This window comes from Balaenoptera musculus, chromosome 1 (assembly GCF_009873245.2).
Source record: "Balaenoptera musculus isolate JJ_BM4_2016_0621 chromosome 1, mBalMus1.pri.v3, whole genome shotgun sequence".
NCBI classification, from domain to species: Eukaryota; Metazoa; Chordata; class Mammalia; order Artiodactyla; family Balaenopteridae; genus Balaenoptera; species Balaenoptera musculus.
In genome coordinates, this window is record NC_045785.1 from 47,633,323 (window position 1) to 47,660,364 (window position 27,042).

The following is a 27,042-nucleotide window of genomic DNA, read 5'->3' on the forward strand; positions in this document are numbered from 1 at the left end:
AGAAGAGCCTGAGAGGAGAGCAGGACCAGAGCTCTCTCTGTTCCCTCTGCAAACAGGCTCTCAGAGATGAAAGAGCTTGGGGCACCCCTATCGACAGTACCATGGCCACCCTATTTTCCATTGAGAGTATCCCACGGTGACGCCCTGAGGGGAGGCGAGGCCCCTCGAGGAGCACAGCCTTCAAGTCCCCCTCCTCCCACCCACCCACCCACCCAAGACCAACCCCCTCAATCATTCCAAGCTTCCAACTCCCTCCTTAGTTGTTATGAGCTTTTATTTAAAAAGCACCTTTAATACAAGTATAGTTTCGCAGATACAAGTTTTCACTTTGTATTCTACAAAAGTCTTTGAATATTATTCTCTTTACAAAATGGAACCTTACAAAAATACTGACAATTTAATGTTTTTATACAGTTTTCTCTAGTTGCAGTTATTTCTTTCATTGTAAAAACAATGTCTAGCACAGAACTACAATATTTTAGTTGATATTAAAAAAAAAAATGAACTCCATGCTTTTGTAAGCAGCTAATGTAAATAACACAGGTCGAGACACAGTTTATAGTCATAGTGGATATAGCTAAAATTGTTTCAGAAATAATATTTTACATAGTTAACTTTTAATGTTTTATACATTATTTATATAATATTTATATATAAAAATCATAGCTTGCTATAAGTTGAAATGAAAGGACGGCTTCTGTTGTAAGGATGTGTATGTGGTTGACCCATGTGGTTACATTTAGCCCTTTGAAAGGTTTGCATCCGAGATCTGAAAGCATTTCTTCCTTCCTCCTTTCCTCAAAGGTTCAGTAGAAGCGGTCCCTGTCTGCTGCCTCGAGTGGGACCTTGCTTGGAAGGACACTTACGGAGAGAGGATGAGGAAACTCTACGGAGATTTAACCCACGTGTTCTGCCCAGCAGAACCTACCAAGAACTGCCCTAGAGATCAACCCCAAGACAATAGTGCTTTACACAGCTTAGCAAGAGCGGATCCCCCAGAGACCCTCCTTTATCTGGAAGGGCAGCCTCTGGGATGTGAGACCATCTGCTACTCTGGCTCATTCAGACTTTGAGTAGCCAAAGGGTTGCTTCACTTTTCATTCTGCCCCCTTCACTCCTCCATCTCTTGCATGGAAGGCTGCTTTCCATCAGCTGATGGCAGACCACATCTTTGCTCGTCTCCGGGCGCTCCCAGGCAATCCCGGTGGGCACCCAGCAAGGGTTTCCAGGAAGAAAGCAGTAACCGAAGCTAACCAGCTAAGTAGTGATACTTGAGCGTGGCAGTGCCCTGGTGATTGATGTACACAACATCAGCATCCTGTAATTGACATTTCAGCATCACAGGCTGGTGCATCAAGAGAAGACACAGGAGGGCCTGCGCCCTCGAGCTCTTCTGAAATTGTGCTATTTGTGAAATTCACTCATCCACAAAGAGTCACCTAATCACTAAAGTGAGGGGCTGTGGTTGCTGGCCTACGGGCTGAGGAAGTGAGTGATAAGGCTTCACAACTGGGAATTTGGATTCAGGATCTGATCGCTTGACTGAGCAAACTTGTTCTTTTCTTATATTTAAAAACAAAAACAAACAAACAAATAAGATTCCTGAACCAAAGTCACAGTGGAGAATCGAGTGGTGTGGACAGAGAGACACAACAGGGGAGCCCCCAATGGCTATTTTCTTGATTCAGTGCTATTTCTGGCATCGTGTGCTACAAGGTGAATTTGAGCTTTTCCAACAGGCCTGGGATTCCTCAGGTCACAAAGGTGACTGGCAGGCTCTACTCAAATCATCTTAGTGTTTGTTCCAGAACAAGCCTGTGTTCACTAGAACATGAACACTTAAACCAACTGCACATCCAGGATTCCTGCACTTGCTGTTAGTTTGCTGTTGTTTCCATATAGGTGAACACTACCTATTTTGGAAGGCCACAAGGTAAGACTTTTTTTTTCCTTTTTAAAAATCAGTCGGGCAAAAAGTTTTTCCCTACATTCTACTGTCTGATGAGATAGGAGAGCAGCAAACACTTGCTGTCAGCAGTCATTTTCCAAATACAGCTCAGGAGGTGGGTGGCACCTACACCATGTTGTGGTGATTGTTCCTGTCGATAATGTCCACAGGTGAAAGGATGTCCTTCCTGATAGCAGAAGGAGGCAGGGAGAGTGTCGTCTTGGTCTTGAAGAGGTCAGACACGAAGAAAACCTAGAAGCACAAAATCAGAGATCCCAATCAGTCACTGACATCCGAGCCTTGGGGAGAGGCAAAGGCAAAGGGAAGGCCATAGGAGCATGGATTTTAGAGAAAGGGGCCCCCAAACTGTAGATCTTTAAATAGGGAAGGACCAAGGAGACCACAGAGTCCAATTCTTCTTGTACAGAGAGGGAAACTGAAGCCCAGAGAAAGGCAGTGACACGCCCGAGGTTGCACGGCCATGGTAAGGGCAGACCTCACTTCCCTGGGCTCTCAGTTCAGTGCTCCCTATCTGCAAGCCCCACTTCCTTGTTTCTCAAGGTAAATGAGTAGCAGTGAAGGATAAGTTCTCAAACAAAGGAAGCAAGTCATAATTAGTCACCGTCATTAGTCCGTGATACTTTCCCTTTCCTCACAAAGGAATCTAGGGTGTAACCAAAAGAGATCAGCCAGTATGAATTCCTATCAGCAGGAGCTGGAGCAAGGAAGCAGTCGTGATCACTTTTTCCTGAAAACCCAGTGATGTCAACAATTTGATGGGGGTCAAGAAGCCAGGGTCTCTTGGCTGAAGGAGTCAGCAACTAACCCGGTGGAAAGGTCAACAAAAACTCTCCTATCGCTTATTCCCAACCTCCTTCCTCCTCCTGAGCATGTGCCCTCACGGAGTCGTTCTTAGAATAGCTGAGAAACGTTTACTTGAACGCTTACCCACAAGGGTATAAGGATGGCTTGGGCAGAGTTCCGGTCTCAGCTTATGATGAAAGATTCAAGAACTTGCTAAGTTACCAGAGTAAGAAAAATTTATGCTTTGTATTAGGTGGCAAAATAAATACACAGATATCCATTTGAGCCATTAAGCAACAGGAGTTTGTACTAAGTAGCCATAAGAGGCAGCTGTCAGTCATGTAATTTAATAGGAAACACATGGCTGAGTTTAGCCACTAGTGTTTTAGCGGCTAAAACACATCAAAGTTCCTATGGCGAACGGCTTTCTGGATGGAAGAGTCTTTGTCCTGCCGATGGTCATGTGCTCGCTAATAATGACGGCCCTGTGACTTCACTCAGGGCACATTATAGGCAAGAAATTGAAGTTCTTAATAAGACTGCACCAATACCAAGGCTCTGCAGCCAGGACCTGGTCACAGAAGTGACTTGGATCCTCTGCTGAACCAATTTCCACAGTGTTCTCTCTGTAGTGATACAGACATCAGCAAAGTGCGATCAAAATGACAGCAAGACACGGGTGATGCTGGTCACCCCAGGAGAATGGGGTGACTTGAACGCAAATGGGAAGCAGAGGCTTATTTATTGGCCACCATAAAATCCTTTGTATTGTATGTTTTGAATTTTTGTACCCATTATATATATGTTACTTAAACATTTCCTTACTAGTTTTTGGTAAAAAAAAAAAAAATATATATATATATATATACACAAAGAAGGCTAGGCGATTTCTATCCTACAGCAAGAAAGTGAAATATTAGCCAAGAAATGGAACATTTTAAGACATTTGCAGCCTGAGTGCTATTGAATGTACCAGTTTGCAAAGGAAAAAATTAAGCCTTTTGCCTCTTTCTTTTCTAAGGAGGTGTGAACAGTGAGAACCGTGGCACAGAAAGGTTTGTCTCGTAGCCAGGGCCAGCTTGAGAACCGTGGCACAGAAAGGTTTGTCTCGTAGCCAGGGCCAGCTTGAGAACCAGGAGAGAAAAGGTTTGTACCCAACCCTGCCAGGAGGCCGTAGGCTCCCCTGCACGGGAACCCTTTACAAACAGGTGGGGAAGGGGGGTTTCAGGTGCCCCCAGTATAAGGAAATCTGAACAAACATGATTAAAGTTATAGGAGATCATTAAACTTTTCAACTCTTCTCTGACAGGTGGAGAGCCCATGTCCTCATCTCTACCTGGAAATTACCTTCCCCTTCCTCCTTCACTTTGTCCCAGAGGAAGAGATTTCGGTCAATCTCTCCATCGCTGGCTCTGAACTCCACTTTCCCCAGCCTAGGAGCGAGCCCCACCAAATAAGGGCTCTTACGGATCTCATTTCTTAGAGATCTTTCTCCCAGCCTGGGTGTCATCTGCTGAGGGCAAAGACAGCAGGGGACACCCTCACACAAACATCCCTCCCTTCAAGATCCCGACACCACCTCCATCTACTGGCTGACTTCCCAATTTAATTTCCTGAGCTCATATCCACAACATGTTAAGAGTTTCCGTTTCCGAACTGCAAGATAGGAATGAAATGAAGGCTAAAGGCAAGAATGTACTCGATAAGAACTGAACCTGTATCTGGCACATAGTTCAATAAAAGGCGTTCCTTGTGTGGGTACCAAGGTCGTGTCTGGGCCTAGAGTAAGCCACGTCCTCTCGTGTCTCCAAAACTTTGCCCGTCAGTCTTTCTTCCTAATGAGAGGCTTCCTGAGGATGGAGCCCATCCCTAATCATCCCACATCACCCATAGCCCTTTGCTTTGAGCCTTGCACACACCAGGAGCTTATAAAATGTTTTCTGTTGAATTCCTCCACTTCTTTCCACTGGAAGCAAGCACTCTGGCCTTGGATCTTATCAGCACGGAGAACGCCTACGGATGTCAGGGGGACCACACCCTCCCACACCACATGCACACACCCCAGCGGCAAGATAAAAAGTGGGAGTCGGGTCCAGCAGGATCCCCCCTTAAGCTGTATTTTGCCTTCAGCGTGGCCTGAGGTTACACAAACACTTTTTGGGGGATCATGAAACACGATCCTGTCAAGACTCAAACAGGGCTCCGTCTTCATGCTTGAACAGCAGAATACAAAAAGGACTAGGAAAGGCCAGTTCTATTTCCTGCAGAAGATGATTTCCACCTGGAAAGAAAACCCAGAGGCCCAGGCTGGGAAGGGTCTACACGAATTAGGTGGCTACCCCAGGTCTGAGGGACAAACCCACTCCCAGCCCACAGCCCCACTGCGGTGTGAAAGAGCCCATCAGACGACAGTCTTAGCAAACACGAAATCTATGTGCGAAGCACCACGGAGAGTTTTAAGTTCTCCTACCCTGAGCATATGCTTTCAATTCCATTTCTCTTCTCCTCTGCCTTCACAAATTGCTTTTTTGAAAAGTGCAATCAGTAAACACTTATTGAACATCTGGTCTGTGCCAAAGCCCTGAGATGATAAATATACAGAAGAGAGAGTTCTTTGCCCTCCAAGAGCTCACAAGGCAACGAGGGAGAGATCCGGGTAAATAGAGCGGTACAATAGTGTCCTGAGGATTATGACAGAGGGAAGCTGGGGTGTTAAAGCAACACAGAGAATGTGGCATCTAACCCAGGCTGAAGGGGAGGGGAGAGGGCCTTAGAAGGCTTCCCCCAAAGGAGGTATATTTGAGCTTAGCTTTGAAGGATAAGTAGGAGTAAGCCAGGTGGTGAATGCCAGGAATGTTATTCTAGGCAAAGGGAGTAGCGCGTGCAAAGGCACAGGAGTGAGGGAGCCCAGCTCGTTCAGGAGCCGCAGGAAGCTCAGTATAGGGAGGGCTGAGCAGTCAGTGAGGCTGGAGGGGAAGCCAGATATTGAGAAGGGGTATGGCACAGCCCGAGGAGCCACTGTCAAGGCTGAAACAGGGAAGCGGCACGTTGGGAAGACTTGCATTAAGATCATGATTATCTAAGAAGGAGAAGGTGTCAGAAAGGGAGCAGAGGGCCTGAAGGCAGGGGTCCCGGTCAGGACACTGTTGCAGAATCTAGGAGAGGATGAGTCCTGTAAGATCACCATGCAGTGAAGTCAAAGAAGAGATGGGTTTTTGGAACGTTGAGGACACAACTGCCGTTGATGGAGGCGGCATGTATGTGTGCAGGGGGACATAATGCTTTTATTTCTAGTTTTGTTTTCAACTCGAGAAATCTCTCACTTGTTCTCAACGAAACTCTTAAAGTTTGGGTAACTATGCTAGGGAAAAAATTACAGCTCTGCTTTCCTCTGCCTTCTAATATTCTGATATTCTGATATTTGCTTGGGAAAGTGGTTCTGACCTTCTCCTGAGTCAGAAAGGCAAGCTTTTCTGTGATCTGAGGGTGTAGTAATCTGATTCAGACAAGCACTCAAGACAATGAAGCCCTTCCACCAAGAGCAAGCCTACACACAAACAAGGCAACTCCTGCCTGGAGGAATCCTGTTGGCGGTGATGAGATGAGAAATGCACAGGAGTCTCCTTCTAAATGGAGACTCTTGTTACGGTGCCATTGGGTCACCATCTCCCACTCCCCATCCTACACATGTAGCACTGATGACAGGCTTTGCTCTTGGTAGTAGGACAGACTTGTCTTTAAATCCAAGTTTTGCCATTTTCAGCAAAATACCTAAATGAGGGATATAATACCTACCTCAGAGGTTTACTCAAGGGATTATATGATGTCACAAAATGAGCAAGTGGGGCTTGTTAATAAACAGAGCCATGATCACTGGCTTGTATGTTCAGTGCCTACCCACATCAAGTCACGTCTCTTCCCCTGCCCCTTGGGTGGAAAGAAAAGAAACAAGAGAAGGAACTAGAAACAAGGAAAATTAGAGAGGGGGAAATCGAAATGATTGAGAATATGGACAAATAGGTGAAAGCCTGTATAGATTCAAGCCAGACATGAAGACCATATGAGATGGGAGTTTTCCATAGGACGGATAGGATATGCTCTCAAAGTCCAATAATTTCTGGGGCTATTTTGGGGAATGAGTCAGCACAATCAAAAAGGAAGATGCTTCCAATGTCTCGTTGCCGGCATTCACCAGCTCTGGAGATGCCAGTGCCCAGAGCACACAGCCCAGCCTGGCTGAGGTGCTGCCTGCCTGGAGCTCACCAAGAACCACTGGCCAGAAACAAAAAGTCACATCTGCAGCCAGGTTTCCACTCCCATTGCTGCAAATTGCTGAGTCAGCAAGCCCTGAGTGTCATTTTGTTAAGGGCAGATTATGACAACAAAATTGTCCTTTAAATATTTCTGGAGTCTGAGTGTTTCAAATCCTGAGAGTGTGTAAGAGAACTCCTTGAAAGACAGGCACCACATCCTTATATATCGAAATTTTTATAAGCCCTCGTTGAGCTTAGATGCCAACACAGAGCAAATAAACATAAGAGTGGAAGAGTTAGTAAGAAATCAGAATCAGAAGAAAACAGGGTTGTCTATTCCAGTGTTTCTCAAAGTGTAATCCTCAGATCGTCTAGTTCCGAATCAGCAGGGTGCTTCTTGAAAAAGCGGGTTCCTGGGCCCACCCAGACCTACTAGAAGTGTGGCCTAAAATCTGCATTGAACAAACACTAGTGGTGTTTGTTATGCAGACTCAAGTGAGGAGAGCCATTAGTGGACAGTCCATGGAGATGAACAGACGAGCTCGAGCCGTAGACCTGCCACTCACTGGCTGTGTGTCTTAGACATCTTGTAATCTCTCTGAGAGCAGCTTCCTTATCTATACACTGGGCTCCATGAACCCTTCCTTAAGCTGCTCGAATCTGCTCTCTTTGGTACCCACACTGAACTTTTAATGAACTTCCGTCTTAGCATGAGGCCTATAGGCTCGAGTGCAGACATAATGCTATAAATGCTATGTCATGCTTCCCCTTTAGACAATGAGATACTCAAGTGAATGAACTGTGCTCAGAGCCCAGCAAGCGTAGCCTCAATAAATCTAGTCCACCCCCCCTTGTGAGGATAGAAACCATGGGCTGCCCTTGTTGCATACACCCTGATGCCCTGGTCTTGGGATATCCTTTGGGCATCCTGCTCTACCGTAATAAACAATCTCATTGATTAAGGAATAATTTTCTTTGCCTTGGGTCTCAGCTCACTCTCATGCCCTAAGTATAATAAGTGTCGTCTAAGGAAAAGTCATCTTTGGCAGCCCTGTCTTTTGACTAACTGGGAGTTACTTGATTGCAATAATTATTTTTTTGACCTCAGTAGAGGCCTTTCAGTGACTTTCTGGCATGGGAACTTGTCAGTGTCCGTACTGAGTAATTTCCTGGTATACCTGAAAGGGAACTTGATGAGGTAGAAAGAGTGTCATACGAGGAGTCAGGCAGCAGGATCTAGTCCCCAAATTGCTACTGCTGCATGACCCAGGCCAAGTCGCACTCTAGTCTAGACTTGCATTTACGCAAAATGAAGAGGTTTATGATTTCAGAGGATGGGTCTGCCCTCCATTTGTGTGCTATCATTATTTAAAAATCTACCTTCTCACAGTTTCTGTAAGGCTTAAATGGAAGAATTCACATGAAAACGCTTCATACCTATAAAGAGCTCTTCAAATCCTCCCTCAGTTACCATCGTTCATGACCATCACTGCTACTGAGGGTCAAGAAGGGAGCTGGTCCCGTAAAAAGAAGGAGGGTTTGGAGCAGCAGAGGAAAGTCGTGGGCAATTCTGGGGGAGAATAGGTGTCTGAGCCCTGTAAGGAGTATCACAGGAAGGCACTTCTTGGCTAATACAAAGGAGGGTTTCTGGTAAGGAGGACCCAGAGGGCTGATGGCGGTCACTAAGATGCTAGATCCAGTATCAGCTAGAGTTCAGGAACATGGTACCCAAGAATGACAGGGGCTGGAGGAAGGCAGGGGCCTACTTCTAGAAATCCTACCTTTTGAAGCTGAAAGGGTAAAGAGAGCTACTATTATTGACTTCCCCCAAATATTCCACAAGTTCCATCATTCTGAACTTTTTAGGGTCACAAGATATACCATATTCCCATCCATCTCCATGTCTTTGTGTTATTCCTTCTGCATGAAATGCCCTTCCTTATCTTTTGTATCTCAGAAAATATCCATTCATTGCTCGAGATTCTCCTCCTCCAGGAATTCTTCTAGCCTTCCAGCACCCTCACGAAGAATGAGCTCTCCCCTCTCTCAAGCCCCCACTGTCCCCAGGACAGGATCCCATCCTAACGGCTGTGCCCTTCTACTGCACTTGTGTGTTTACGTGCCTGTCCCCAGTAGACCAGTGTTTCTCAAACTGCATGTCACAAGTCATTAGTAAGTTTAAAATCAATTTACTGGGCGGTTACTACCAGCATTCTTAAGGGTTAAGTTTAAAATGTTAGAATGTATCACATACAGTAAGCGTAAGTCTTATTTTGTGAAATATTTTAGTTATGTGTGGGTACCTCTATTGGGTTATAATGTATTTCTTATTATGGATCATGGCTGGGAAACTACTGCACGCTAAGCTCTTTAAGGACCAATTCTTTTCAGCTGTGAATATTTAAAACAAGGCACCATACTTAACATGCAATACACATCCGATCAATGCGTTGCATGTGTCAAGCATGACGCACCTTTAATTCATTGAATCCTCAATCCAAAGATCAGGTGATGTTAAGACGTATCATCCCCACATCATGGGGTGGGAAAAGGCAGCTGAGAGGAAGTGACTTGCCCAATATGCCTAAGTGGCAGGAATACTACTCCCCCTTCTGAGTTTCTGCCTCATCATCTACCCCATTCATCTCAGCAGGGGAATGAGAAAGGAGATTTTAGAAGAACTGTGCAAATTGTCATTATCTACTGGGGGGCAAAGTTTACCCCTGCCTCTGCTTCCTTCTCTCTCCCACACCCAGGGGTTCCTGGCACCCCTGCCCACCTGAGAGTAGAGGCCCAGGATGACAAGGTCAGCCCCAGGGCTTCTGGGCAAAGCGCTAGGCTTTTGCAGGGCCAGAAGTGATTCGGGAGGTCATTTCATCCATTCCCCTGTGCCCAGGCAGTAGTGGAATGAATCCAGTGGAAACAGATGGGAATCTCCTGTTACAGAAGGAGATCTCACAAATTCAGGGCATAGACTACATGTGTTTGGAGTTTACTAGTTTAATCCTTTGAGATAGGATCAAGAGAGCCGAGATCTGGTTCCTACTCCGCTACCATGTGTCCTTGGGTGTGTCCCATCCTTTCTCTGTGCCCCATTTTCCCCTTGGGGGGCTGTCATCACTGAACCCTTCTTCCATTCACATTCTCACTTGTCCCTTCTCCCAGGGTCACCTAACTGCGGCAGAGACAAAGAATATCCTTGCCCTTCCCTACATCCTGGAGGAAGATAGCAGCACACAAAAGAGTGACTGCTGGCTGAGCCACACACCCTGCAAGAGGAAAACCAGGAAAGACTCTGCTGCATGTTTATGAAATTCACGAGCAGCTGCTTCCTCTGCTGCACCCACAGCAATGGTGGCCTGGCCCTGCCCTGACCCCTCCCAGGGCCCCATAATTTGCCATCTGTTGGAGGGTCAGGGAGGAGGTGGCCAGATAGTCAAGTTGTCACCAGATAGGAAATGAACCGATGTCTGTCCCTTCGTCCGGGTCCCTGGGTTACGCCAGGGGTGGGAATGGTGAGCCCAGCTGTAGAGTTCACATCTTGGGAGGGGTGGCTCTGTGTGTGTGTGTGTGTGTGTGTGTGTGTGTGTTTGTGAGAGAGGAGACTGCGAGGGTGAGCATGAGCCTGTGTTTGCCTTGGCCTGTCTGTGTATCTGTGATTCTGAGTGCTGGTGACGGAAAGAGGATGGATGTCTGTGTCTGGGTACGACTGGGTACGTGCCTCTGTCCTGTGCACCTCCGTCCACATGTGTGAAGATGTACATCAGTGTGCCTGCCCTTCTGCCCCTGCGTGTCCGTGTCTCTGTGTTGAGTTCACGACACCGTGTAGGTTTTTTGTCTGTGTTGGCTGCCATTGCCTTCCTCCTCTGGAAAGCGTTCAGCTAGTAAGCAGTGAGGGAGGGGACCAAACCCTCTCCTGTTTGGCATGTGATTTGTGTCTAGACATGTCTTTTTGCTGGGACAGGACTTACTCTCAACAGACCCGGGTAAAAGTGTTTGGCTGTCATGGCCTGTTGCCCAAGGCTCTGCAGTGGCTGAGCCAACATTCTGGAGCAATGCACCGTACCCGCTGGGGACTTAAAGACGTCATGATCCCCAAAAAGAGGCCACCTACATGGGCATTGCATGGAGACAGTTCCATCTGAGAAGGCAGGTCCAGCTCAGTTACTACGAAGTCCAAAGTCGGCTGTGCCTCGGAATCTCTGTGGGAGAAGGTCATGGAGCTAAGGGTCTCCAAGATCAATTCACAGATGAGGAAACTAGGCTCAAGAGGAAGTGTCTTGCCTGGGGTCACAGGCTAATTCATCACTCATTCTTTAGCCAATGCTTATCAAGTAGCTATTGTGTGTCAGCCACTGTACCAGGCACTGATAATGAACAACCAGAGGGTTAAGCCATGGATTCTGCCATTAAGGCACCCACAGTCTAGTTGGGGAGACAGACAGTTGAACAATTACGACAGAACCAGGCTGAATGTCACAGCAGGAAAAACATGCAAAGGATTATGGGAGCATTAGAAGACAGTTGGGCAATCTGTCGTCAGAAAAGACAAGAGAAGGTATGCTAGACTAAACAACAGCCCCCCAAAGATGCCCACATCCTAATCCCCAGGACCTGTGAATACGTTACCTTACATGGCAAAATGGACTTCGCGGATGTCATTAAGTTAAAGATTTCGAGATGGGGAGAGTATCCTGGATCATCCAGGTGGGCCCAATGTAATCACAGGGGTCCTCGTAAGAGGGAGGCAGGAGAGTCAGAATCACAGAAGGACATGTGAAGATGGAAGCAGAGGCCAGAGAGAATGAAAGAAAGAGAGATGAAGATGCTACGCTGTTGGTTTTGAAGACGGAGGAAGGGGCCACGAGCCAAAGAATGCCGGCAGCCTCTGGAAGCTGGAAATGTCAAAGAAAGAGACTCTCTCTAGAGCCTCCGGAAGGAACGCAGCCCTACCAACACCTTGATTTTAGCCCGCTGAGACCCATTTTGGAATTCAGAACTCAAGAACTCTAAGAAAATTAATTTGTGTCGTTTTAAGCCACTAAGTTTGTAGTAATTTGTCAGAGCAGCAACATGGGGAACTAACACAGGTTTCATCCGAGATGGGGTGAAACTGGAACTGTGTGCTCCATCAAAAGGGGACAGCTGTCTAGGATAAGAGCTCAGGGTGTTGAACAATCTTGATAAGTTTCATGTGCCTGGAGGTGAAGGGACGTGAGAAGGGCAGGAGATGAGGCCTTACAAGAGTCTGGGGTCTTCAGACCTGTCTCTGCTGGACCGCCCTGGGTCGACCCTCTCCCCTCTCCCCTCTCCATGTTACTTCATCCTTCTTAGTCCTTGTTTTCTCATCTTTTTAGTGAGGACAATGATGGGTATAGGGTTCAAAATAGGATCTTCGGGGGACTGGAGATGCTCTACGTAAAGTGCTTAACATAGTGGCTGGCGCGTGAGCTCTCAATGCGTGTTAGCAAATATGATTTCCCTGTTGATGGCGGTCCATCGAAGCTTGGCTCAGGTTATCAGGCAGAGTGGGAAATGGCTTCTGGGTTTCTTGACCTCTGTGCGGTGGCCTTGTACCTTACTGGGCTGCCTCTTCTTGGTCCTCCTAACCAACCGCAGGTAATGTCCCCGTGTTAAGATCCATTCATATCAGCCCCATTCACGGGCGAGAAGAGAACTCGGCTTTGCCTGGTACGTGCCAGGACAGCCTTGATTCTTGGGGGCAAGTTCTGCTACAAGACACAGCAGAGCAGAGACCACAGGCTCCTGCCTAGGCTGTAAGCTACCCGGTACGACTCTGGAAAAGCACCTGATAAAGCTGCAAAACCCGTGAGGCAGATGCCCTTCGCCCACCTCACAGTCCCCTCCCCCAGCACGTGGTGTCCACAGATGGCCTCTTGGTTCCCCAGACCCATCTCTGGCTCAACTCAGGGTCCCGATCCTTACACTTCCTTTGATGGGAAGTGACCCACTGCCTTCTCTTCCCCAAGCTGAGCATCCTCAAGCTCCTAGGCTGACTCCAGTGCCTTGCCCTGGCCTCTCAGGTGGCTTAAATGAAATGGCTCACTCAGTGCTGGAGTGCCGAGCCAGCCAGGACCATGAGCTCCTGAGGACCAGCTGGAAGTCAGGCACTGGGAGAAAAATGATAAATATCGAGTCCCTACCCTCATGTGTTCACAGCTAGGTGGGACAGGGAAAGATATTTATAACCCTTTTCTAAGCCATCTTGACACTGTAAAACAGGCTTTCAAACTGAAAGCAGCAACTGGATCAGCCCGAAGGGTTGGGAAGGCCCCTGACACCCTTACATTCTGCTCTGTAAGCAACTGCCTATGCTGCTTATGCCTCGGGTGACTCTGGCCACTTCAGCTCCGGTGACCACGCCTCCTTGCCAAGCACAGAGGGCAAAGCTTTGGAGTCAGTGATCATCCCGGGAGCCGCTGTCGACTAGCTCTGACCTCAGATGACTTGAGTCATCTCTCCGAGCTTCAGCTACCTCATCTGTAAAATGCCCTCAGTATACAACGGTTTCGTGTCCGATGAGTAAAGGACCCAGAACAGAGCTAGCATAGAGTAGATGCTTGACAAACGCTAGGCCCAAATTCCTATCCAGTGCTCCAGTGCCCCAGTGCACCCGAGCCAAACAGGATAAAAGTCAGACCCCTCATTTCCCTCCTCGAAAATAAACCCTGGTCCTCCCGGACACTTTGTCTCATTGTGCGTAGAGAGTCCTCTATAAAAGAGAGGAAGGCTATGAAGGACCCCCCCCCCAACCTTTCCATTTTTTTAATTGGGGATGCAGGAGACTTTAATTAGGGCAGTGGCGCCGAGAAGGAAACACCACAGCAGGCCCCCATGGGCTGACCTCCTGCCTAGAGCAAAGCTCAGAGGGCACGGTCGGCAAAGGGTTACCCTGTCGTGCAAACACCCATCCCCCACTGTCACTTCACATTAAAGGACCAGGCTTCAGAGAACAAGGTCTCAGTGACAGCTGCCCTCATTAACGGTCTGCTCCCCCAATTTCTCTCCCTTCTAGCCTTGACTGAAAAGAAAAACGAAAGAAAGCAATGAATAAAGCCCTCAAAACAGCCAGTGCCTAGACTAGGGTTCCTGGGATGAGGCTGGCCGGCAGCTCAGATGCTACTTTCTTTGTGGTGTCCACTCTGATTGCCCCGGCTCCCTGGCCCTCTTCTTGCCTCGCCTGCCTGCCGAAGCGCCCCGGCTAGTCCCCATGACAGCCCCTCGTTGTACTGCGGCTCCTGTGCTTGGCCTGGCTGTGAGCAACTAGACTGGGATTGTTTTGGAAGTGAGGGCTGTGCCTTATCCATCCCTCTGCCTTCAAGAGAATGTTCTCAAGAAAGAGTACTAGCTTTGTGTTGATTACACACGCATTCACTTACTCTGAGCTAGAATCTCCAAGAGGCCTTGGTGACACAGGGAGAATAACGTATATGTTAACTAGGGTCCCTGTCCCTGAGGAACAATCGAAAGGGAGACACACGTCCACAATTTCAACACAGGGTGACGAATGCAGGAAAGCAGGGAGGTTATTGCAGGGAGACGTGGGGCTGCAGCCAGGCTGAAAAACCAGGAAAGGACCAGGGGGCTGGCCTAGATCTCACTTCGTGATTCTTACCGGCAACGAGCAAGGGTTAAACTAACAATACAAGCTGCATTTGTGGTACTCGAACACCCAGCCAGTACTGTGTTCTGGGATTCCTGCTGGACCAGGGTGAGTGCCCCTGAGTAGGGCCCAGGAAGGCACAGTGTCAGAGGAGGTGCTCAGTCGTGTTTGCTGAATAAACCCCTCAAAATTTTAGCATGAAATGTAATGTTGTACAGATTAAAAAAAAAAAAAAAAGAAGTTTCTCTTTTTGACTCTTAAAAACAAAAAACTTAGCAGGCAAAAAAAAGCAGAGATTCCTGAAGAGATAGAGCCTCAGAGGTGGAATGCCTCATCCCCCCTCACTGGGAGTCAGGGAGAAAGTACTGAAGGCATAGGTCATTTGAGGCCAGTCAGAATGTGGTCCATCCCAAGGCCATTCTCTAGGAAGCTCTGTGACTTGATTGTACAAAGCCCTCAGGCTAGGAGAGGGCTTAGCCTTCACCAAACTCCCTCTTCCCCAGCCAACACCTAGTTTAGGGTCTGACCAAGTCCTGTAAAGGTCACAGTGGGAAGGGCAGATGTTTTCCAAGAAGCTGGGAAGTGCTTCTGACTAGTAAGTGATCACCAAAGCAGCATGTGAGCAACATATGAGTCAGAGACTTAGACTCTTGACATGTGACCTGAGGCAAGTTTCTTGCCCTCTTGAACCCTGACTGCCCTCATGGATAGAGTGAGTGAGTAGAATAACATGTAAGACCTCTTGCTATCGCAACTGTGAGCCCGAACCTTCCGTATTTCTGGAGAAAAGGAGTCACAGAATCTGTTGGATTAAAACTCCCAGGCTGGAAAGAAGCAGGAATTATCCTCATTTCACTGAAGGGCTCCTGGGGCAGGATGGCTCCTCAGACACCAAGCAGAGAAGAGGCCTGAGAGCTCCCTGGCTTTGGTCACTGAGCTGGAAACATTTAACAAGCAAGCCATCCAGGGCCCTGCTTGTGTGCTGAGGACAAGAGGCTACTTACTATGCAGCAGGCCACCAGGGCTCCTTGAGCAAACCCCGCCAGGACATCGCTGGGATGGTGCTTGTGGTCAGACACGCGGGACAGTCCCGTGTAAAAGGCCATCATGATCAGGGTGAATTGCAGGAGAGGCCGGAGCAGGCGGGCCCCTCGCCAAGTGAAGCGGGCCTGCAGGTACAGCTGGAGGGAGGAGACAAAACGAACAGACACTGAGTGGCCGCTCTCCTGCATTCTAGCCCCAGGTTGACACACATGACATTCCCACACATGGAACCGTCTGGAAGAAAGAGCATTTAACTTGGACTTGACCTCAAGCCCATGTTTTTAAACCTTGAGTCTTCATTCCTCTACTGAACACTAAGAAAAATGGAGCTTTTCTAGGGAGGTAAGCTAGAGAGAGCCGAGGAAAAGAATTCATGAGAATGGCCTTAGCACGCTGCCTGGCATGTACTAGACCCTCCAGAAACTTGAGTTTCCTTTTATCATGTTCTTGATTGAAACCAATTAAAGAATAGTAACCGGGGTTAGTAAAGGTTTCTTTTTTTACAATTGACGACAACTCATTCAATGCACATGTGTGTTTTCCTGGAGATTATGGCTATACAATCCCTACACTACCTGCCTCTCAGGAGTGTCATGGAAACACAAGCATGATGATGGGGGGGGGGAGGGTGGTTTATTATGATAGTCACAAGGGAATGCTTCTGCTTCAAAAGAAAGCAACTCTATCAAAGAACAAGCTTCTAAGTCACCACTTGGAACTAGGGGTTTTGCATTAGAATATGAGGAAACACATAAACCAACCAGACAATGCCAGAGAGCTTTCAAAGAGAGGTTGACAGAGACTGGACTGGGGTGGGTAGAAGAGTAACCTGAAGAAAAATGGAAGAAAAAAACCAAAAAGCCGCTCTGGCCGAGGCAAAGAAGTTGCGATGACGTCAACTGGGCATTGTCCCTTGGAGTTATCTTGCTGCAGTTTCCGTTCTAACCTCTGGGCACAGCAGACTTCTCAGGTTCCTGTGGGAACTTGGGAAATGAGGGGGAAGACGCAACGGAACGAGGGGAACTTCCGACTACAAATCAAAGCAAGGCACTGGGAGACCAGAGAGAGGGGAAGAGAGCAGAGGGGAGGGGCTGACGGCCTAAAGATAGACCCGGACAGTGGCAAGGGAGTGACTCTGCCCTTCCTGAGACAAATGGACACCTTCCTTTGGGTGGTCAGGAAAGAGAAGCCAGCAGCGAACCTGAGGAGACAGAAGAGTGGAAGATTCCAGAGTCACTCTTGCCTACGTAGGAAGAACCTCTAGCACTGAAACCTCAACGACTTGGAAGACAATTGCAAAAAAACCCAGGCCTGGAAAACAGCAGGCAACTTTATAATCACTATGAAATTATATAAATGTATTATTGGGAAATGTAAGAAAAACAAATAAAAAATAATAAAGAGAATGCACTGATGCTATTGGCCACTAAACAAGTGATAAAAACCAGTTGTTTTGCAAAAATAAAAAATACCCAGTTAAAAATCTAAAAGAAGAGATAAAATCATCATAATGGCCAAGGTGATGATATAAATAGTGATTAGCTTACCAAGAACTGCATAGAGCCTTTATGAAGCCAAGGACGTAAAGGACAATTTGAATAGATAGCTAGGATTTTTATTTACAAGAACACCCATTTATAAGAACCCTCAATTTATAAACTAAAAAATTAATATGAAAACTTAATCAGATTCCTAGGAACATGCTAAAAAGGTTTGGAGAAAAAAACCTTAAAAAATTATTCTAAAATTGACCTAAAAGGCCAAACCTGTGGAACTAGCCAATAAATAAATAAACACACACACACACACACACACACACACACACACACACAAATAGCTCAATAAATAAGCCAGGCACTATGATAGGTGCTAAGGACACAGAAATGAGAAGTTATAATTCCTGCCCTACGAGCATACAGTTGGGGGAACATACGAAAACGCGTAAGTGCACTTATGGGCTTTATAGAAACTATGAAAGAAGTTGGGGGGGCCAAGGTCAGTTACTAAGGGGAAGCTATACTTGACTTGAATCCTAAACATGAATAGGTATTTGCTAGGAGTTAAGGAGATGGTAGTGAGGGGGTGTGTATTCCAGGCAGAGCAAAGGTTTATAAGCCAGCAATCAGAGCTGCAGTGAACTTCTTGAAGTTCTGTAATAGCAGAAAAGGGTGTATGGGGCAGGGGATGGGGGAGGGGGTGAAACACAGGGCTACAGAGGCAAGCACGGGCAGTTCATGAAGGGTACTGGAGGTCAAACTAATGAACGTGGCCTTTATTTAGTAGGTCAGTCTTTCCCAAACCATACTCCATGGAATACTAAGGGTCTTTTTAAAAAAGACTGGTAAATACTAAATCCTTATTTTCATCACTTACAAGACTTATTATTTTGACAGAGTATCTACCTAATGAATCACAATTGGGAAATGGTACTGCAAGCCATGGTGGAAAATGATTTTAAGCAAGGTACTCCGTACCAGAAAAAAATAATCTGCAGGTCAAAGGCTACTCCCTCATTTCTGCTGAAATGACCCAACAAACAGCAGATTCTCCAATCATGAATCAAAGAAATCTCTTCCTTTTTGAGAGTGAGAATGGGGATGATGTTGATAGCTCCAAGTCAACCCGGTCTTTAGGACAATAGCAAGTTCACTGAAGAAGGACTAGTCCATATGTAGTGTGACCACCATGGTCTGGCCTTCCTCCAGCCAGACTTGGCAATGGACAGGGGTGGGGTGGGTAACTGAAAGGGCACAGGTTTTCACCAGAAAAACCTCATTGGGGAACTCCCTGGTGGTCCAGTGGTTAGGATTCCATGCTTCCACTGCTGAGGGTGTGGGTTGGATCCCTGGTCAGGGAACTAAGATCCTTCAAGCCGTGGGGTGCAGCCAAAAAAAAAAAAGAAAAAAGAAAAAGAAAAACCTCACTGAGCCTCAGTTTTCGCCCATGTAAAATAAGTGTAACAACCACTATCTTACAGGCTGTAGCACAGATTGGTGCTAAGTGCCTGGCACCATGTACTGCTCATAAAACAGATGCTTTTATTCTCTAACCATGGTTTTTTTTCTCTTAATTTGGACCTAATAACCTCAAGGTTTTCTCATTTCCCTCAATTTAAAAATCTGCAGGTCTTCAAAAAATGATTGTTCAAAATCCTCCATCTCTCCCTGCCCCCTCCATGTAGACTTTAGGTCATGGGCCCTGGAGATCAGGGTGGGACAGAGGAAGGGTGGGTTTCCCAACCGGACAAGGCACACATCTCCCCTTCCACTGACTCAGATACTGAAGGCTGGAGCTTAATATAAGAAAAAAGGAGGAACTTGAGGAGGGAGGAAAAGACTTGTCATCAGAATAGCTTCAGAAAGGGAGTGCTCAGGAATAAGAAAGAAGTGAGGGGCCACCTTGGGGGAAAGAATCCCTTCGGGAAGCAGTCAGGCATGGAATGAGTGGGCAGATGGAAGCTGGGTCCCCCAGATCCATCAGTAACTGACACATTTATTGAGAAATGTCTCAAGATCTCAGGGTGGATCCTGGTGTCTGTAGCTGGGGCACAGCAGTAGCAAAGAGAATTTTGGGGTGAGACAGCCCTGATTCCAGTCCCAGCTCTACCACTTACTAACTTCTCTAAGCCTCAGTCTCTTTCTCTGTGAAACAGGCAGGACATCTCCCTCTTAGGGTTGCCAGGATCAAATGAGACATCACAGGACCCTGCCTGGCATGAGACAGGGACTCAAGGCACTCTTCGTAGAAATCGATGTCACCGTTTCGCTTTGATAGATGAGATTGACTCAATGACTGTTGATTTCACCAACACAAGTGAATTACTAAAGAAAGCGATTGCACAATGACCTTTCACCAAAGGACTACTTTAGATTTGAAAAGTCAGCTGAGGGCAACAGGCTTTGAGGTTGATCAAAGGATCTGATAACACCCTCTGCCCCGCCCCAATCTAAGTGCTGAATGGATTGGATTTTGCCAGTTGAAAGCGCAGTTCACAAGAGGCACTCACTCCAGGCCAGAGGCTCGGGCCTCACCAGAATCAGTGAGTACATTCTGGAACACCCTGCTCCCTTGGAAACCTGACCTGGAGATACTATGTGGGTCAGGAGGCTCCATTCATTCCCACTCCACAGGGGCAGGTAACCCTTATTTAGGAGAGGGAGTCAAACCTTGTGGCCCCAAGGATGTAATGCCCTGTCCTAGACCGAATAGCAAGGAGCCTTTCCCAGAATCAGAACTCCTGCAGGGGCTTCAGCAAAAGTCCCAGGCACCCTGAAAAGGGTGGTTAAGAAAGGGGTGAGCGCAGCTGGACAAAACCAGAAAGCCTAAATCAGCTTGACCTCTCCTGGGCATCTGCAGCCCTGAGGTCCTGTCCTCTCTGTCTTTAATTCCCCACCTGGGTGAAGGCCTCTGGGTTCAGAGAATCCACTTCCTGTGCATCAGTGCGATGCCACAGAAAGTGCCTGACTTGCAAACAGAGGAACTGGATTTGAATCTTTTCTCTGCTACACACCAGCTGTCTGACCCTGGACAAGGCACTCTGCGTCTCTGGATTTCTGCTTTCCCATATGTAACTAATAAGGAGATTTGTTCACTTAAAAAAAAAAATGTTGTGAGCATCTATTCTGTTAAAAACTCTGTGAAAGACACAGACATGAATAAAATAAGTTCCTTCACAAAAAAAGAATATAATCTTTCAGTCCCTTTCTGGGACTAAGATTTTTCTTCCAGTTGCTAAAATAAAACTGCTGATTGTAGATACGGAGTTTACAATAGAAAGGTGTATGTCTGTCCCCCCGCCGCCGGCCCCCCGATGTATATGAAAGTCCTCGGCACACAGAACTCACTCCAGAAATGGAGCTCTCTTCTTCCTGGTCTGAGCTTCAAAACTGGGATCCTGTGGAATTCCAACAAAACCTCCTTAGAAAGATCTGGCTGAGTTCAAGCCAGCTCGGGGCTGAACCAGCAAGTCAGACTGGGGTGAGTCTCACTGGTTCTTGCTAAGTCATTTGTGTTTCATTACACTATTTGCATACTGGTGAAACAGGTCTGTACTGTCCTCTGGCTTCATTTCCATTGCTCTTGGGAGCTCTCTGCTAAGAGTGAGAAGGAGGCTTTTGTCCTTCCTCTGTCCCTGCCCTCTTTCTTCCTGGAAGTCTGTCCAGATCGCTGACACCCACGGGAGAAACTTTCTCCCTTCTCCCATCTCCTCCATGGCTCAGGTTCACGTGCCTGGTGACTCTATGTGGTGCAGAACTGGGAAGTTATTCAACTAGGTTCAGGACAAAGAGGAGTTTTTAGTTGACTTTTCTCCTCCTTTAGAAGGGAATCGAATCTTGTTTTCTGCCACTATCAGGGGGAGAAAAAGAAACTACCGGTTTGCTGAACACTTAGACACCCAGCGAGGTGCTTTAAATTTTATCCCCTGCAATTGCTACAACCATCCTGGTAGGCAGACACCATTGTGCCCATTTTACAGATGAAGAGAGCAAGGCCAAAAGAGGCCATGTCACCTGCTCAAGGTAACAATGGGCCACGATTTCCACTGAGTAAGATTTGCCTCTTTTAAGTCCATGCTCTAACCACAAAACCACCTGGCTTCCTTAGGGAATTAGCGCTTTGCATGTCGAGTATTGGTCTTTTGTATTGGACTTCTGTCTCTGGAGAAGCAATCTGAACGGACTATACAGGCGTCATGGACTAAAGGACAACCTGAATGGGACATATGGAACTTCAGGCTCCTCTAATTCACCTGTCACACACTTTTATAGCATGCACGTCTCAAACACAGGTGTATAGCTTTTGTAAGAGTTATAGAAGAGTCTCTGACCTGATCTTAAGCTCAGGAGAGCCTGTGAACTGACTCAGAGCAGAGTTAATAGTCCTTTCCTCTGGGCTCCAATCCCTCAGTCCACCCCTATCAGAGAATTTAGCCAACTGCTTTGCAACTATTTAAATATTTTTCAGGCTTTCCTCACAAAATGTGAGCTCTTTTGGTGTCCTCAAGTGCTCACACAAGGTCTGGCACAGAACAGGTACTCAGAAACTGCTGGCTGGATGGATGGATAGATGGATGGATGGATGAGGCAGAGAATAAGAAGAGGAAAAACATCTGGTGCTGTGGTTTATTCCCTCTTGGAAACAACAATCTTGTTCCCGGCAGGGGTTTCACCAGACACTCCCGGGATCTGTGGGCATGGTCTCGTGGGCATACCAGACCCCACTGCTCCAGGATTCTAAACATGTTGAACAAAAGCTCAATGACTAACAACCAGAGGCCAGAGAACATGGCTATCAGAGCACAGCCACTTCCCTGGTACCCAACAAACCCTCTGACACATCAACAGTTTTCATGGGCACCACAGTGAAGAGTCCAAAGGTAAACAGTTCGGCAAAGAGGCAGCAAAGGCCTTGCCTACATCACACAGGCCCTTTGTGATCTATCAAGTCAGTGATGAGGAGATGAACAAAATTCTGATTGGAATGGAAAAGGAGCACGGCCTGGGAGTGTCAAAAGACGCGGGACTCATCCATCCATCCATCCATCATCCATCCATCCATCCATCCATTCATTCGTTCATCAAACGTTCATTGCATACTTAAGTATCAGACACTGTTTGGGGAAGTGAGAGACAGCAGTGAATCAAGAGACCAAAATCCTCTCCTTCATGAAGCTTATAATTTATCTGGTGGAGATACACAAAGAGTATGTCAGATGGTGAGAAACTGGGGGAAAAAATAAGGCTGCAAAGGGAGTTAGGGAGTATAGGAGGGGGCGTCCAGGGAAGGCTTCTCTGACAAAGTGTCCTGAGGAAGGGGAGGGGCGAGATGCAGATTCCCAGGAGAGGAGCTCGGTAGTCCAAGAAAGGCCTCACTCGAACTTGCTGCTGCCTGATCTGAGCTGCAGAAGGAGGAGCTGGGGCTGAGGACCCCCAGGGTCTTCTCAGTTCTCCGTGCACCCTCCACGCCCTCCTTCCTACCAGCCATCAAAGCCCTACTCAGCTGAACACCTGCAGATCCCACATCACCATCCTCCTTTCCACCTGTGCACGGGCAGTCCTTCCAACCCTCCCACCATCCCGTGACTACCCTAAGGGAAGCCTTCCCGGCTTCTGCCCTCCACTCCAGCTTAGCTAGGGTGCCACAATTCTGAGCTTCCGTAATGACCTATACACCCCGGTCCCTCCTGTAGCATGGACCAGACTATCGTTACTGTCCTGTTACCTGTTACCTGTTCCTCTAGACTGAACTCCCCAAGGGCCATGCCCATGCCTTGCCAAGCACTATATTCCCACCCCTGGCATGGGGCTTGGTGCATAATAGCCACTCACTAAATACATGCTGAATGATGAATGTTGAAAGCATAGGTGAGTTCCTTGAGGGCAGGGCCCAGGTCTGATTCATCTCGTAGCCCCAGGAGGCAGCAGCGTGCCTGGTACAACAGAGGTTAACTCCAGGTGTGCTGTGTGAATTGGTGCCTGGCTCCTGTGTTGCCATTTTATCCAGACAGCCAGGTCATCTTCAGTCCCTGACCGTGGAGGCGCGGGGCCAATCCAGATGTGGTCCTCGGGAGTTCAGACCAGGGCTCAAGGGTAGGCAGCACCGTTTATGCTTATATAGGCTGCGGGATTTCTCTGATTAGAATTTGCATTAATCTCTGACAAGCTTTAACCTCGTCCTTAAGCTTCCATGCCCGGAGATAATTTGGTGTTTGGAGCATGGTTTTTCCAAGCTATCCATTTTACAAATCAAAACCTAATATGGAGCGCCCTCCAAAGCCACGGGAGGCTCTAAATGGTGGCTGGTACTGAAAGGCCCGGTGAAGGGATGGCTGGTGCTTGTGGCCTGCCACTCTCTGCACTCCATGGGAATCTGCGCAAAACTGTCTCTGAGTGCTTCCCATCTTCTCTTTCAGCACGTAGTCCAAACTGCTTTTAAACAGAACCACAGAGACTGAGAAATCAGAAGACACCTTCTAATTCCACCCTTACATTTGACGGATGGGGAAAGCAGGGCCTAGAGAAGAAAAGTGGCAACAACTCTGCAAAAACAGACACAACTGTCTCCCCTTTGACAGATTAGTATACTGAGGTTCGAAACCTAAGTAATCAACTCCCGGTTCCACAGCTAGTAATTGGCATGGCCAGAGTCACTCAGGTCTGCCCAACTCTAAAGGCAAACACTGTCAATGCCATGCCCAGCCGGTTCAAACGGGCTTCTCCCCAAGGCTCCAGAGAAGCTGCGGATCACAGGCTGCCTTCATAAAAGCGCACGGGGCTCTGTGGGAGGCCGAGTGCAGCTCCGGCACTTCCTGCAGCCCAATATAAAAGCCCTGTGGGAGGAGTCTAGGGGCTTCTCTGACGGACTGCAGGATTTCCCACTTCCCCAGACAGGAGGCAACGGTGTTCTTCAAACTTCCTTTAGAAAGCTTTGCAAATTGGACTTTCAAAGAGTTGAGATTTCTGTGTAATATCACATCAAAAGGAGGCCTGGTGAAGGGCACTGTCCTCCTTACTTCTTAGCCCTTACCTTCAGAGGTTGTTTTAAGACAAGATAATCTTAGAGCTAAAAGGAGAGCCCTGTGTTTGCACGTTGCATATGTGGGTGTCTGTGAGTTGTGAATGTGTGTATGTTTGCAAGACCTCTGAAGAGTGTGTGGTGTGTGCATGGGGGCGTGTGTGTAAAGATATGCTTCAGAGATGAAGGATGAAGGAGGCTCTCTTCTTCTTCTTTCCTCCCTCCCTCCCTCCCTCCCTTCCTTTCTTCCTTCCTGGAATATAAAGGCACTATAATTTTTTCCTCCCTCAAAGATGCAAATAAACATTCAATCACAATCTACTCCTCACGCATCACCCCCGCAGACAGCTCTTGCTATAATCAGAGCTTCCAGGAGGTGATGGGCGCTGGGGGTAGGGGGGCATCTCATCCATTAAAGCAGAGCTGAAGAAAGGCAGGTCCCCTTCAAGTGACATTGAAATTAGGGTTGGAGCTTATATTCTGTAAGTTTATCCTGCAGAGGTTTGTTTGGCTTTATTTTTTGTCGTGCAGCACAATGAAAAGAACATACAACGATGCTGGGGTCCTAAGGACCAGCCTTCAAATACCTCTTAGATTCAGGTTTGTTTGTTTGTTTGAAACTGAAAACAGTGTAATCAAAACACATCTCACCAGGTTATTGAGAGAATCCAAAGGTATAGCGTGAGTGCGAGACAGTGCCTGGCACGTAGAAGGTACCAGAAACCTGTCAGCACTTTTACTTTACAAAACACTGAAATTATATTTTGTAAAATTGCTTCCAGCCCTGGGTAAAATATAAATGGAACAGAAAACAAAATATTGCTGCTAAACTGTCCTTCCTAAGAGCAAAGCGAAAACTAAAACAACAACAAAAAATGAAGAATGGTGGGAAGTGCTCTCCGTGAATTTTTAAAATCCACATTTAATGTTTTTAGAGGTTGGGGCCTACCTCTTAGCTCTGTATCCTAGGTAACAGGAAGCCTGGAGGCCTCCAGACTTGGAAAGGATTGGGGGAAAAAAACAAAACAAAACAAAAAGACCTCTCTGCTGTTTTTCCAACTCCTAATTATGCTTTTCAAATAAGTTGAAATCAAAATGTTCTTTTTCCAAACAGCTTATGCTCCTCTGAGCTACATCTGACCTTTCAGCGCCTTCTCGCTCTGAACTCCATCAAAGCAGCCAAAAGCAGGAAGTGCTCTGGCACACGGACCTCATTCAAGGGGAAAGGAAAGGCAGTGGGACCATATTTAATTGACAAAGAGAAACAGACCAGCGGCTGTCTGTCTGTGTGGCAGCTGGAGGGGAGCAAGGCGCTTCACCTGCACCATCCCGGCATCTCCAGGAAGCATGGCATGGCAAGGCCAACAGGGGACCTCAGACCATGGCTCTACCACTATTTGAAGGTCCTCCAACACACTACTGGTCCTCTCTGGGCCTTGGTCTCTGGATCTGAGCAATGGGGCCAAGGATTTCCTACTTCACTGTGCTATTATGAGGTCACGTGCGCTCACAGATGCAGAAGGATTCTGTAGTCACATAATGATTTTTAAAAGCCCTTCCATCAGTAGAGGGTGGGGGAGGAATGGCACGGAGAACGTTACGAGGAATTCAGGCAGAAGGCATGGATCTGAGCGATAGTTCTGGTGTCTACATAAACTTTGGCAGTTTGCTTTAATTCTCTAAGACTTACTTAGTAATCCTTTCCCACAATAGAGATAATATTACTTATAACATAAGGCCTCTGAAAGGATCAACTGAGTTCATGGATTTTCAGAAAACGGTGCTTATTACCATAAAATGTTATACAAGTGTCTTTATCACTTAATCATTCCAAAATGGGTGCTCAATCCTTATCAAGCAGCCATGGTAAATATTATTTTTATTTGAAAAATGGGAAAAGTCTGGAAAGTGAAACAACTTCTGCTAACTCAGTGGCAGGGCTCAGAATAGAAGCTAATGCTTCTATCTAACCTCTTTTTCAAAGATTTCTCAGTGAAGTCTGTCCCTAACGATTCTGATGGCTCTTTGCACAGACAGGATTTAAGCTGGGGCTGGACTCCACTGGAATCAGAGTACTTACCACCAAATACAGCATGGTGTACATGGAGAAGGAGGCGTGGCCAGAGAAGAAGGACCTCCTGGAAGAGCAAGAGAGGGCAGTGTAAGGGCCGTATTCATATCCCCGATACACGTCTGTCCATCTTCCCTCCCTAGACTGTGACCCCGAGAGCAGCACTGCCTTGTTCATTTCTGCATCCTTGGTAGTGGATTGCCTGGAACCCAGCAGGCACCCATGAATGTGTGAATAAACGAAACAAAGAAAGAATGAAGGAAGGAATGGACTTAGCAATGCTCTATTGTAACTGTTTATTTACTATCTGTCTCAATCAACTGACTGTGAGTTCCTTAAGAATGTGGACTCTGCTTTACTCATCCATCTAAACCGGGGCCCAGCTCTGAACTTGGTACCCTACTAAGTAGGTGCTCACTGAACTGCCTACAGCAAAGGCATGGACACAGTGCCACGGGAGGTGGGGCCTCACCTGGCTTCCTGGACTTTGCTGTCGTCGCCTCTGCATTTGTAGTTTTGAATGTAGCCCTCGGAGCAGTTGATTTGACTGAAATCAGGGTTGCAGACGCTCAAGAAGTGAGGACGCAGGCGCCCTATGGAGACTTTGGCAATGTCTGTGAAGGACTGGCTGATGGCACAGCCAAAGAGGAAGCAGCCCACTTGCTTATAGAGGGCTGCCACATAGGGATTCTGAATCGTGGACCGGGACTTCTCCTTCAGGTAATAGATGCGGTAGAATTCCCCTGTGATGATCTGAAAGACAATGGATGGGGGGTTAGGCAGG

The 27,042-nt window shown here is 47.2% G+C and overlaps 1 protein-coding gene across 1 annotated transcript in view; it reads right to left on the reverse strand.

Moving 5' to 3' along the window:
• Nucleotides 1-255: 255 nt before the first annotated feature.
• PLPP3 (phospholipid phosphatase 3) overlaps nucleotides 256-27,042 on the reverse strand; it is an 85,438-nt gene continuing 58,651 nt past the window's right edge. The window contains exons 3-6 of the mRNA XM_036862160.1: nucleotides 26,731-27,011; nucleotides 26,268-26,325; nucleotides 15,634-15,810; nucleotides 256-2,200 (exon numbers count right to left, since the gene is read on the reverse strand). Coding sequence (XP_036718055.1) covers nucleotides 2,075-2,200; nucleotides 15,634-15,810; nucleotides 26,268-26,325; nucleotides 26,731-27,011 — 642 coding nt within the window. The 3' untranslated portion in view covers nucleotides 256-2,074. The remainder of the gene's footprint in view (nucleotides 2,201-15,633; nucleotides 15,811-26,267; nucleotides 26,326-26,730; nucleotides 27,012-27,042) is intronic.